This window comes from Terrapene carolina, unplaced genomic scaffold (assembly GCF_002925995.2).
Source record: "Terrapene carolina triunguis isolate 2854851 unplaced genomic scaffold, T_m_triunguis-2.0 Scaffold42, whole genome shotgun sequence".
Lineage (NCBI taxonomy): Eukaryota > Metazoa > Chordata > Testudines > Emydidae > Terrapene > Terrapene triunguis.
The window spans coordinates 3,032,896-3,046,661 of NW_020664393.1; the positions used below are offsets into that span (position 1 = coordinate 3,032,896).

General features: G+C 39.3%; 1 protein-coding gene across 1 annotated transcript in view; it reads left to right on the forward strand.

Moving 5' to 3' along the window:
* Positions 1-13,766, forward strand: part of LAMA4 (laminin subunit alpha 4) — a 128,468-nt gene that overhangs the window by 55,860 nt on the left and 58,842 nt on the right. Inside the window, exons 5-8 of the mRNA XM_026653515.1 lie at positions 892-1,106; positions 7,996-8,082; positions 9,507-9,658; positions 9,857-9,967. Coding sequence (XP_026509300.1) covers positions 892-1,106; positions 7,996-8,082; positions 9,507-9,658; positions 9,857-9,967 — 565 coding nt within the window. The remainder of the gene's footprint in view (positions 1-891; positions 1,107-7,995; positions 8,083-9,506; positions 9,659-9,856; positions 9,968-13,766) is intronic.

The window sequence follows — 13,766 nt, forward strand, 5'->3', positions numbered from 1 at the left end:
TAGTTCGTGCACATGGACATGTACTTTACTGACAGAGGCAATTAATTCAAGCAGCCAAATAGTTTAAAGTCAGTTTGAATTATATGGAAATACTTTTCAATTTATGTACGATTTTATTGTGGGAGTTTAGGGTGTGAGTATAGTCAAAGCACTGATGAGGAAGCTCAAGGGAATCAGAACTCCTTTCTTCTTTCACAAAAAAACCCAAAACAAACAAATGTAGAGAGAGGCCAAAATCAGAACCATCTGCCCAAATCTCTGAAGTTTGTAGCATACTGATAAAATGAAATGTGGATTTGACTAACATCTCGTTCAGGTTTTATCAAAATCTGACTGAGGTTTTGCAAAAGTCCAGTTGCCCCATCATAGAGAGATCCTTTCTGCTATGAACTTAGATAAAAGAGATAAAATGGACTCTGAATCTGGACTTCCCCGGTTTGTTTTTGCAACATGAAAGCTGAGCTTCTCTGCCCATTTCCCATATAATACAAGATAGTTTATGAAGTCTGGAGCTGTTAGTGAATAAAATAAACACCAGAATTGCTGAGTGACCTGCCAAGATAGTTTTGTGATGCATTCAAAAAGCACTGTGTAGCAAACGTTTTCACTGCTAAAGAAACAGACACAAAAAAATATGGACTGAAGTAATCAAGAACTAAAAGTGTTCTGGATGCAGTACTTGTTCCTCAATGCCACAGCGCTATAAATCCCTAGATAGATTTAGATTTAGATTGGATTACAAAACAGCATCTGTCATAATTTAAGTTTTGTTCACTAGCACTTGCAGAATGTCACCATCAATTCCTGGTGACCCGATAAGGACAGAAAAATGATACTGCAGAGGGGAATGTGATCATTATTAATAATCTTTGGACTTGGATTTCTTCTCAGGTGTGCTCCAGGTTACTATGGAAATCCCTTGCTGATTGGAAGCACTTGTAAAAAATGTGACTGCAGTGGAAACTCAGATCCTAACCTAATCTTCGAGGATTGTGATGAAGTGACAGGCCAGTGCCGCAACTGCTTGCGCAATACCACAGGATTCAAGTGTGAACAATGTGCTCCTGGCTATTATGGAGATGCCAGAATTGCTAAAAACTGTACAGGTATTGTATTAGTAATATATGCTATCATGTAGTTATATAGAGAGAAAGAGAGATACCTATCTCATAGAACTAGAAGGGACCTTGAAAGGTCATTGAGTCCAGTCCCCTGCCTTCACTAGCAGGACCAAATACCATCCCTGACAGATTTTTGCCCCAGATCCCTAAATGGGCCCCTCAAGGATTGAGCTCAGAACCCTGGGTTTAGCAGGCCAACGCTCAAACCACTGAGCTATCCCTCCCCTACAGATATAGTGCTTCACTCTTGTCCCATTCCCCATTTCATCCACTAAAAAGATCAGCAGTTCTGTAATAACACTGGTCATTAAAATGTCATTATTAGGCTTCAGAGTTAAATGCCCAAGGAGATTAATGAGTATCTAGGTAATTTACACTTGTCAAAACTTTGATTCAAGCTCTTTGTACACTTAGGAAGACAATTCTATATTCATTACTCTCTGATCACGTTTAGAAGGTTTTCTTTACAACCATGAAGGCTAGAAATTTATTATTTTTTTTAATAATAGTTTAGATTTTTCAGAATCTGAATAGGCCATGTAGGCTACATGTATGTATCAAGAAATGGACTGGTGCTTGAGACCTCTGATGTCACATATATAGATAGACACGCCCACGGATCTTTCTACCGTATACATGTATACTGTGAAAATACAGATAACCACATATCAGTAAACTAAAGCTCATGTCTCACTGTAGTTTTTGGCAGTATACTACTGTCTTAACTATAGTTATTTTGACCTGAGCAGCTAGTCAAAATTCAGGGCCTTCTAGGTTGTTAAAGTTGGGAATAGAAATTGATGGTTGATTCTGGTATTTTCTTTGACGCAATCTTGTTTATTTACAAGGAATGCACAAAGTCCTGCTTCTCCCAATGCAGGAGGAAACAAAAAAACCAAAAGGAGTGGTTTCTTAGCATACAGGCTCAATCTGACTCAGAATTTCTCTCTAGGCTTCTCCAAGGACACACCATGATTACAGGCTGCAGTTTAGCTTTCTTGTTGTGCCTCTGAGTCTCTCTCGGTTTCTTGTCTGCACCCCTTCTTATCTTGTCCCCACCCACTCATCCACCTGGTCAGAAACTGCCCAGAGGAACCCTCTTCACACTTGGAATTAGCTTCTGACTAGACTCCTTATTTTAGATGTCGCCCCTTAACTGTCTCTTACAGCTATCTTAATTGAAGGTTGCACTCTCATCCATCAACAAGATTTAAACAACCAATAACAAGGTTTAACCCAACTCACAACAGTATAAACTCACTGCTGCTAAATACATTTCATTTATACTAGACAAGTAACTCAGTATGTATGCAATGTACCATTTGTTGTGCACCACTCAAAAGTCCCAAGTCCAATATTGACCTTACATTTCTTCTCTGCTTAGCAGAGGCTGGGAGTCTCATGGAGGTGACCCTCTCAGTCCATTGGAAAGTGACCAACTAGTTACTACACTAATTCTGAACAATGTCTGTAATACCAGCCAGTGTGAGAAGCAATACAGACAGCAGTCTTGGAATAGGCTATGTTATGCAGCTAGTTATGCACATGGCTAGCTTATGTAAACACCATGTTGTTCTTACTTTTACTCTCATCTTCCCTTTCCCATGTCTTCCTATTGTTAGTTAAATTCACCTGTTGTGTCTTGTTTAAAATTAGCTTGTAAATCATGCCTTTATATATGTCTATCCTGCACAATGGGGACACATAAAATTGATCCCATAGTCATTAAAGATCCAGTAGCAGTTTCTGTGAGAATAGGATTTTTCTTAGTGGCCTGGCTACATTTCAACTCAGTCTACCTAGATTTCCCCTGACTGATAATTTATTCTTCACTTTCCACTCTAAACACTATTGTGTATTCTTGTTGGTTCAAGAGAAGCTACAGTGTTTCCATACTTCAGATGAATGCAGTTTCAGTGGTGGGTAAAATGGTTAGCACTGGCCAAAAGAGGATGGTGATTTTTTGGGAAAAATTGTCCCGAATTTGGATGAGAAGTAAAAAAAAAAAAAAAAAATCAAAATTTTGTGAAAGGAAAAATTCTGAAAAATCCATTTCAAGAAAACCAAAATGGAATTTTGCAACTAGCTCCCAACTTCCCTACTCCTTGGGCAGTTGCCTCCTGGGGTTGTTCATTCCCCGCTTCTCCAAGCAGCAGCCTTCCCATGCTGCTCAGGGAGCCAGGAGACTACGGGCTGGCAGGAAACCAAGCAAGCAGGCAGGCCTGGTTTCCATCCAAAGTTCTGATGGAATTAACACATTCCTGAAGAACATTTCGGCTGTGTAAAATCAGTGTTTACCAACAGAAAAGTGTTCCATCGGAAAATTTTTGACTAGCTCTAAAAATGATCACTATGCATGGAGGGTGAAATTCACCCCTCTGTCAAAAGGTCACAACATTTAAACATTTAAATTGTTAAAATAGGGCTTAAATGTGATTTCAATGATGCACAGATCTTGTGCTAGCCTTCTGCACATAAATGATTTAAATGCAGAGTCTGTCCACTGTAAATCAGTTAGGCTTTCCACCAATGGTTCACGCTGCAAGAACAGCTTTTCTTGCAGTATTTCAGTACTCACTAAACCAGGAAAAAAATTAAGAATGGTGCAACATTTTTCCCCAAATCTCAAGAAAAATTCAGACTTGAACAAAGTTTGGGTCAATTCTTATTTGATCTGAATCTGTTTATTTATTGTTGGTTCCAAAAGTTCATCTTACAGCTGACTCTTGAATAAATCCTGATTTTTGGAATGTTCATTTTGGAGAGATTCACAGCTCTAATTTTATCTTAACTGCTGCTAAAAATTGTAACGTGGCATATTTCACTAACAGGAGTATACTGTGTGAACAGAAACACTGTACAAACATTTAGACAAGCAATCCATAAATGGTTTATTTGCCACATATAAACTCTACTTAAATTAATCTGAAAATGACTGCTTGAGATCAAAACATTCATATTATATTTCTTGGAGTTCTCAAGGTGGTTTAGATTTTTACTTGTAAGTTCAGTTAATGCTTTGGGGATTAATATTGCCCATAAAATAATAAATATAACTTACTTGAAATGCAAAAATATGAGAGAGAGAGAGTAGGCAATTGAATAAACTCGGAGCATACATGCATGACTTACATAAAACACTACAAGGGGTGCATAGAACAAAAAAATATAGAGAAGAGAAATATGTAGAAAACCATGAAAGGGTGAATCAGCAAGGAGAGGGAACAGCAACGTGCTGTATTTATGCAAGATAGTGTTTTTGACACAAGAGCAAAAGCAAAAAGAAAAGTCTATAGTAGTCTAAAAAGTTTTCATCTGCTTTTCAACACATTCATTAGCCATGTGTCATATCCACTGCAAGACAGTAAACAAATTGCCCTCAGAGATTCTTAATTTTAGAAGCTTTCTGCAATAATAAGACATAAGAGTAATGAAAGGTTTAATGCTCCATTAACATTGCAATATTTACTAAACAACTGGATGAAAAGTGACAGATCAGCATTACTTTTGAAATCAGTTTGTTACAACCCTTTGAGTCACAAATTAAAGTTAATGGGTTAAAAGAAGATGCCAATTTGGTTTTGGGTCACTAATCTACCCTTTACAGTCTTATTACCTGGTAGTGCTAAGTAATTTTTTGAATAGTCTGGATCCTGTGATAGAAGTAGAGAAGACATTGCTTCTTCAGATATCATTATTTTGTTACAGAAAAGGTTGCTGTTACATAATAGACCTTCAGCGTGGACATCTCTAACCCAACCTGGACTTCTCGAACCCTAATTCTGGAAGTATAAAGTCCAAGTAATATAGACCCAGTAGCTGGCAGAAACAGAGATCATATAGGTTAAAGAAAATCTCACAATGTCTGCAGCCCCGTAACAGTTACAGCTGAGAACAGAATAGGCCAAATTCTAATCTCACACTAGTACAAAAGCAGAATAACTCCACTGTTGTTAATGAAGTTACTCTGGAATGACCCTGCTGTAAGTGAAATCAAAACATAGTCCATCATAGAACTGGAAGGGACCTCAAGAGGTCACTAGTCCAGTCCCCTGCACTCAAGGCAGGACTAAGTATTATCTAGACCATCCTTGACAGGTGTTTGTCCAACCTGCTCTTAAAAATCCCCAGTGATGGAGATTCCACCACCTCCCTAGGCAATTTATTCCAGTGCTTAACCACTCTGACAGTTAGGAAGTTTTTCCTAATGTCCAACCTAAACTGCCCTTGCTGCAATTTAACCCATTGCTTCTTGTCCTATTCTCAGAGGTTAAGAAGAACAATTTTTCTCCCTCCTCCTTGTAACAACCTTTTATGTACTGGAAAACTGTTGTTATGTCCCCCCTCAGTCTTCTCTTCTCCAGACTAAACAAACCCAATTTTTTCAATCTTCCCTCATAGGTCATGTTTTCTAGACCTTTAATCATTTTTGTTGCTCTTCCCTGGACTTTCTCCAATTTGTCCACATCTTTCCTGAAATGTGGCGCCCAGAACTGAACACAGTACTCCAGTTGAGGCCTAATCAGCGCGGAGTAGAGCGAAAGAATTACTTCTCGTGTCTTGCTTAAAATACTCCTGCTAATACATCCCAGAATGATGTTTGCTTTTTTTGCAACAGCGTTACACTGTTGACTCAAATTTAGCTTGTGATCCACTATGACCCCCAGATCCCTTTCCGCAGTACTCCTTCCTAGGCAGTCATTTCCCATTTTGTATATGTGCAACTGATTGTTCCTTCCTAAGTGGAGTACTTTGCATTTGTCCTTATTGAATTTCATTCTCTTTACTTCAGACCATTTCTCCAGTTTGTCCAGATCATTTTGAATTTTAATCCTATCCTCCAAAGCACTTGCAACCCCTCCCAGCTTGGTATCGTCCACAAACTTTATAAGTATACTCTCTATGCCATTATCTAAATCACTGCTGAAGATATTGAACAGAACCGGACCCAGAACCGATCCCTGCGGGACCCCACTCTTTAATTTAACTTTAATTATGCCTTCCAGCATGACTGTGAACCACTGATAACTACTCTCTGGGAACGATTTTCCAACCAGTTATGCACCCACCTTATAGTAGCTCCATCTAGGTTGTATTTCCCCAGTTTGTTTATGAGAAGGTGGTGTGAGACAGTAGCAAAAGTCTTACTAAAGTCAGGATATACCACATCTACCGCTTCCCCACTATCCACAAGGCTTGTTACCCTTTCAAAGAAAGCTATCAGGTTGGTTTGACATGATTTGTTCTTGACAAATCCATGCTGACTGTTACTTATCACCTTATTATCGTCTAGGTGTTTTCAAATTGATTGCTTAATTATTTGCTCGATTATCTTTCCGGGTACAGAAGTTAAGCTGACTGTTCTGTAATTCCCCGGGTTGTCCTTATTTCCCTTTTTTATAGATGGGCACTATATTTGCCCTTTTCCAGTCTTCTGGAATGTCTCCCGTCTTCCATGACTTTTCAAAGATAATTGCTAATGGCTCAGATATCTTCTCAGTCAGCTCCTTGAGTATTCTAGAATGCATTTCATCAGGCCCTGGTGATTTGAAGACATCTAACTTGTCTACGTAATTTTTGACTTGTTCTTTCCCTATTTTTAGACTCTGATCCTACCTCATTTTCACTGGCATTCACTATTTTAGACGTCCAATCGCCACCAACCTTCTTGGTGAAAACAGAAAAAAAGAAGTCATTAAGCACCTCTGCCATTTGCACATTTTCTTGTTATTGTCTTTCATTGAGTAACAGGCCTACTCTGTCCTTGGTCTTCCTCTTGCTTCTAATACATTTGTAGAATGTTTTCTTGTTTCCTTTTATGTCCCTAGCTAGTTTGATCTCGTTTTGTGCCTTGGCTTTTCTAATTTTGTCCCTACATACTTGTGTTACTTGTTTATATTCATCCTTTGTAATTTGACCAAGTTTCCACTTTTTGTAGGACTCTTTTTTGAGTTTTAGATCATTGAAGATCTCCTGGGTAAGCCAGGGTGGTCTCTTGCCATACTTCATATCTTTCCTATGCAGTGGGATAGTTTGCTCTTGTTCCCTTAATAATATCTCTTTGAAAAACTGCCAACTGTCTTCAATTGTTTTTCCCCTTAGACTTGCTTCCCATGGGATTTTACCTACCAGCTCCCTGAGTTTGCTAAATTCTGCCTTCTTGAAATCCATTGTCTTTATTGTGCTGTTCTCTCTCCTACCATTCCTTAGAATCATGAATTCTACCATTTCATGATCACTTTCACACAAGTTACCTTCCACTTTCAAATTCTCAACCAGTTCTTCCCTATTTGTCAAAATCAAATCTATAACAGCCTCCCCCCAGTAGCTTTCTCCACCTTCTGAAATAAAAAAAATGTCTCCAATAAATACCAAGAACTTGTTGGATGATCTGTGCCCTGCTGTGTTATTTTCCCAACAGATGTCTGGGTAGTTGAAGTCCCCCATCACCACCAAGTCCTGTGCTTTTGATGATTTTGTTAGTTGTTTTAAAAAAGCCTCATCCACATCATGTTTACTGCTAATCATATACTACAAAAATTTTCCTCAAAACTTCTTGAATAGTCACAGTAGGATGTAAATATGAGGACTATTTAAATCACAGAAAGCCATGTATGGGCTACAGTGAAATAGAAGTAGAACTAGGCCCTTGCGGGGTCCTAGAGCCAAGCCAAAATGTCTACTCCACAATTAAACAGCCCCTGAGCCCGAGCCCCACGAACCCAAGTCAGTAGGCACGGGCCAGCTATGGGTTTTTAATTGCAGTGTAGACATACCTTGAGCACTATTGTAATACAAACAGTAATTTAGTAAGTGCGGGAGTAGGGGGTGGCACACTTTGAAAATGATTCTAAAAATCTCCTTTTTTCCACAGAGTGCAATTGCAAAGGAGGACCCTGTGACAGTCGAACTGGAGAATGTCTAGGAGAGAGCCCTACAGGCACGGATTGCCCAACAATCAGTAAGAATAACACCAAGGCATCCAATAAAAACAATGGAATAACCTTACTGTATTCAGTAGCCTGTAAATACATATTAAGGTTTGATCCTGCAAGATGCTGAGCACTCTGGCCAGGATCCAACAAAACACTTAAGCCTGTACTTAGCTTTAAGTGTGTGTAGTGTCCAGTGCTTAAAGTTAAACACAGGCTTAATTGTTTTGCTGGACTGGGGGAGATTGCTCAGCACCTTACAAGCCCTTAGAGAGAGACCCTGAAGCACTATGAATGACTCAGAAGGCTGAGTCTGTGGGCCCTCAGGCACAATGTCTTCTACTCAGGGCAGTACCTAAAAATAAGTTTGCCCAGTTCCTCAGAGGGAGTTAGGTACTTTACTTTCTTTCCAATCAATGGGAGTTAGGTGCCTAAATACCTTGGAGCATATGGGCCTCTGGCCCTAAAAGTTATCATCTAAAAACACAGGAAATGCAAAACTTTTGGTTCCAGCAGCAGTATTTCCTCAGCTGCCTTGAACATCAATTCCTATGTATGTCAGTATATAATGGTCTCCATTGCAAAATCAGTATTCAGCAAGAGATACCATAACGAAGTTTCTGAGATATTGCAGGTATCTCCTATTCAAAATGCAGAGGGGACACTCAGGTGTCTCCAGTACCACAGTGTTGTCACTGTGGTTAAATGCTGACCTTGTTAATGGCAGTATAACCTTTTTTGTTGTAAACAGAATGTGCATCACAGCCAAGAGAAAGTTGCTGTTGGAACCTTTGTTTTATATTTCCTAGCTTTGTGATTTTTAACAATGTAACACCAATGTTTCATTCATCAAAGGTTCTTGGCATTTAGTAATGGTATACATTTAATTAGAAAGTTTATAGTATTGCTTAGAACCAGCATTCTGCATGGCCATGGGTAGCCCTCTCGTTAACCATAATTCGGATATACTAGTACTGTGCCTTTAAGAATTGACTTCCTAACTGAACTGTCAATCGAGTTCAGCTTCTGCAGATGACTGCCAGTCACTGAACAAAGAATACATTCCGCTATAACTGCAAGTATGTTTCTGTGTTATAACAATTGTGTGAACTCACTTTTTGGCCCTGATTTCTTGTTCTGTAAGCCACAAGCATTGCTGAGTCCCTACGGCATAGCCAGGAAATGCCTCTTATTACCCCTCCCACTGGTTACCAAGCAGCCTTGACAGGCTCCCAAACTAGTTTCATCTGGCTGTCCTCAGCTGGAAGTGTGGTGGTTAAACTGTGGGACCTTGAAAGTGGGTGGATTAAAATGAAGAAAAATGGGTTTCCTAAGGGCTCCATTAATAACTAAGAGAAGAATCCCCTGTGGTACGAAGGGCACAAAGTAAACTTTAAGAAGAAGAGTGTTTTCCATTTAACTGAAAAATGACCATATCTTATTTTATTGTCAGGTTGTGATAAATGCATTTGGGATTTGACTGATGACATCCGATTAGCAATTCTCTCTAATGATGAAAGCAAATCAATTTTGCTGAGCATTTCCAGTGGTGTTGCTGCTCACAGACACTTGAATGAACTCAACTCCACTGTTTCCTTCCTCAAGGTAGAGATTGCCCTATTTGGATGGGCTTCATTTTTTAGTTTAGTATTAACCTACAAATTAATGCTCCATCCATAAGCATTTCAAACCCTGTTCAGCATAGTTGAATTCCTGTGCTGCCCATACCATACTCATTATAGAGAAATTTGTTTTCAGCTATTTTGAATTAACACTATTTTTAAAAAATCTCTTTTCATACAGATGAAACTGTCAGCAAAAGAAAATCATTCTGTACTTAGGAAGATCCACATCGATAATGCTGACACTGAAACGGCCAATCTCTTCTTAGAAATAAAGACACTTGAAGAACAGGTTTGTCTGCAGTTCCCATTATGAACTCCTGATGGAGTAGGTGAACCAATGTGAGCCTACGATTTGTCCCAGTATGTCAAAAGGGTTTCAAGAAAGGAACTTTAAAGGGCCTTAGTAGATTATTTTATTTTTGAAACAAAGAAGGATGCTTCTAGGAATTGGAAATGGAAATAACCTCTCCAGTCTGTCTCCCCAAAAACACAGGATATAGGGCCTAATCTGAAGCTCATTGAAGTTAATAGGCTTCAGAAAACTTTCAATCTGGCTCATTGTCCTCCACATATTGCCCATAGTCCCTCACAGAGGCCACATTTACTAAACTGGCACCACTTTTGATCTGAGGTAGACATGCTGAACTTCCATTTCAAATTCTGTTTTATAATTGAGCAAAGTAATCAAGATTAAAGTAATTCTGGTGTACTTTCTGAATGTTTGAACTGTATATATTTTACATAGATGCTCTCATAAAATTCAAATTAGCACTGATTAGATACTTCAAAGCATGTTTCAAAACTGCCAGTTAAAAATGGCTTCTCAGGTACCTGCTGAGAAAGGCACCTGATCAGCACTCAAGATATGTTTTGACACAATTATAATCATACATATTTTATCTATGTTCAATTGCAAAACCATTAAATTAGTGTTACATTCCATCACTTCAAGGGGCACACTTACTGCAGCCTAACAGAGTGCTAACATGAAATCTCCTAAGAGAACAGCTGGGGCTCAAAATACTTTCTCTTTTTTAAAAATAATCATTAACAGACATCCTTCATAATTTGAGTGATATCAAGTCAGTGATCACCATATTTTCACTGAGAGCAGAATACAATTAGAGTTCATGGCACAGTTCCAGAGTCTGTGCTTCACTTCTTAATTCTTCTGTCAGGCAAGTAAAAAATGTTTTTTATTACACTCAAGCACAGAAGTAAGCAGAGGACAACACAGAGGCAGGAAGAAAGAGAGGGAGTAAGGAGGTAGGAGATCAGTACTTACTTAATGGAAGGACCCTACAGGATTAAATTTACTGTTATTTGTGTTCCTCTGCACTTTGCAAAAGGACCAGCTGATTCAACCAATTCACCTTCACCTATTACTGTGAAATCACTCAGTGAGTCTAAATATCCCCCTCCGTGGTTTGAAAGTAGCTTGATTGAAGCTTTAGGTTTTGTGGGCATCTTTAGTGTATCTGGATAATAGGATTTCCCATCATCTTCACTGGTACTTCACTGGATTTGTTTTGAGGTCATTGGATTTCAGCATCCCCTGAGTCTTTAAGTGATTTAATTTACTTGTGGACTTTCTCCATTGGGGCTTCTCCTTTGTGAGGAGTCTCCTACATCAGAACTTGTGATTGCTAGTGAAGAGAGAAGATCAAGATCCACAGTAGAGATAGCAGCATAGTAATTCCTCCATATACATCACTTTTCTGCTCTTTTCAAAGCACTAAAAAGGAAATCAGGGTAGGAGCCTTTGTTAGTTTTAATGGGTTTTGCAAGTGTGTACTGTGTCTTCCATTCAAAGTTTTGCAAGTGTACTTCATAATGTCTAAGTGATGGTTGGGTTTCTGGTTTAAACCCTCCAAACAGAACAGAACCACAAAATGTATGTGAGGTTTTAGTACAATAAATGTGATTTATAGTGACCTAATATGATGCAATTCTGGTAAAGTAGCTTAAAGGCTCTGTCCTGCAGAATTTGGCTGGGAATTTGGAGAATATAATATAACTCTTGTAGGTTACTTTGGAAATCCTACCCAAAGTCTGCATGAAGTCAATGGGATTAGTGGGTTCAGCAACAGCATCCTTAGTGTACACTGTAATACTGATTGATTTTAGAGGAAATGCTGCTTCCCTTCTGAAAGAGATCACTGCTATTCTCATTCTGATTATAGTCTCAGTTTGTACCATTGTAATTCTTAGCATATGCAAATATAAAACCATAACTGGCTAAGAAGAATTTGGGGGTTATTAAAGAAGGACAAATATTTAAATGCAAATGCATGAATGGCTATTGCCTTAAAATAAACAACAATTAGCAGCAAAATAAAATAAAACAGCAGAAACCCTGAAGATAATAAATCTGTATAGTGACCCATATAGTGTTCTTCCTTCAAAGGCAAAGTAAATAATCTGTAAAAAAATAAAACTCTTACTATGAACCCAACTATTTATTTCATTCAGATAAAAATACCTTCCTGTTCTATTTCCCAGGATTGCTCCTGGTTCTGCCCCCATTGAAGCCAGGCTCCATCCCATTGTCTAAACTGATACCCATTTTTTCTTTCCAAGCTTATTTTCAGCCTTCTATCTGGTTTAAAGCGCCACCTGGTGCTCTCGCAAGTGAAAACACCTATTTGCAAGATAATGTGGCTATGTTAGTACTAGCCACAGCTGATCAATCAAAGCAGCTAGAGTTACAGAATAGGGTAATAACAATTATTAATAATTACAGGACAGAGAAATGAAAGTTGTTTTTTCAACCAAATGCATCATTTACCCAGGAAAACTGATTTCCCAGGAGCTACAAGGCTTCAAAAATATTGGGAGGGGGATTCAAAGTCCAAACCTGAACCCAGATCCTAATTTTCCTGTGAGAATTAATTCTATTACAAGCCAAAGCATACCTCTGAATCTAAGCACTTTGATACCATCGATCATGAGATGTTGATTGGCATACAAGACCTAGCAGCAATAGACAACATAGCAATAGGCTCGATTCTTTTATTCTCTATCCTGAGACCTCCCTAAGGAAATTAAATCTAAGGACAACTGAAGTCAATAAGTTTCTTAGGAACCATGATGATTATGCAACAGTAAATCTTAATATCCCCTCTGCCCTCAATCTTAAACCAATGCTTCTCTGGAAAGCCAGTTTTGAGGACCCCAAGAAGTTGTGATGGTGGCAGGAGAGTGTTATTTAGAGGGCAGTCCCAAATGTAACAGATGACTGTGGCTCTGCTGGGGGGAGCTTATTGGCTACCCACTGGCTGTCTGAGTTTTAGAGGAAGGGACTCATAGAAGATTAGGGTTGGAAGAGACCTCAGGAGGTCATTTAGTCCAACCCCCTGCTCAAAGCAGGACCAACCTCAACTAAATCATCCCAGCCAGGGCTTTGTCAAGCCGGACCGTAAAAACCTCTAAGGATGGAGATTCCATCACTTCCCTAGGTAACCCATTCCAGTGCTTCACCACTCTCCTAGTGAAATAGTTTTTTGTAATATCCAACCTAGACCTCCCCCACTGCAACTTGAGACCATTGCTCCTTGTTCTGTCATCTGCCACCACTGAGAACAGCCTAGCTCCATCCTTTTTGGAACCCCCCTTCAGGTAGTTGAAGGCTGCTATAAATCCCCCCTCACTCTTCTCTTCTGCAGACTAAATAAGCACAGTTCCCTCAGCCTCTCCTCATAAGTCATGTGCTCCAGTCCCCTAATCATTTTTGTTGCCCTCCTCTGGACTCTCTCCAATTTGTCCACATCCTTTCTGTAGTGGGGGCCCCAAAACTGGACGCAATACTCCAGATGTGGCCTCACCAGTGACGAATAGAGGGGAATAATCACTTCCCTCAATCTGCTGGCAATGCTCCTACTAATGCAGCCCAATATGCCGTTAGCCTTCTTGGCAACCAGGGTGCACTGTTGACTCATATCCAGCTTCTCATCCACTGGAGGAGAGGCTGAGAGGATTGGGAGTCCTCCCGCAAACAAAATCTCTCTATAGGAGAGACAGATTCCTAAAACTGGCCTGGAGTCTCACATTAGCCTTTTGTCCGTACACTTACGTTATTTGGGAAACAA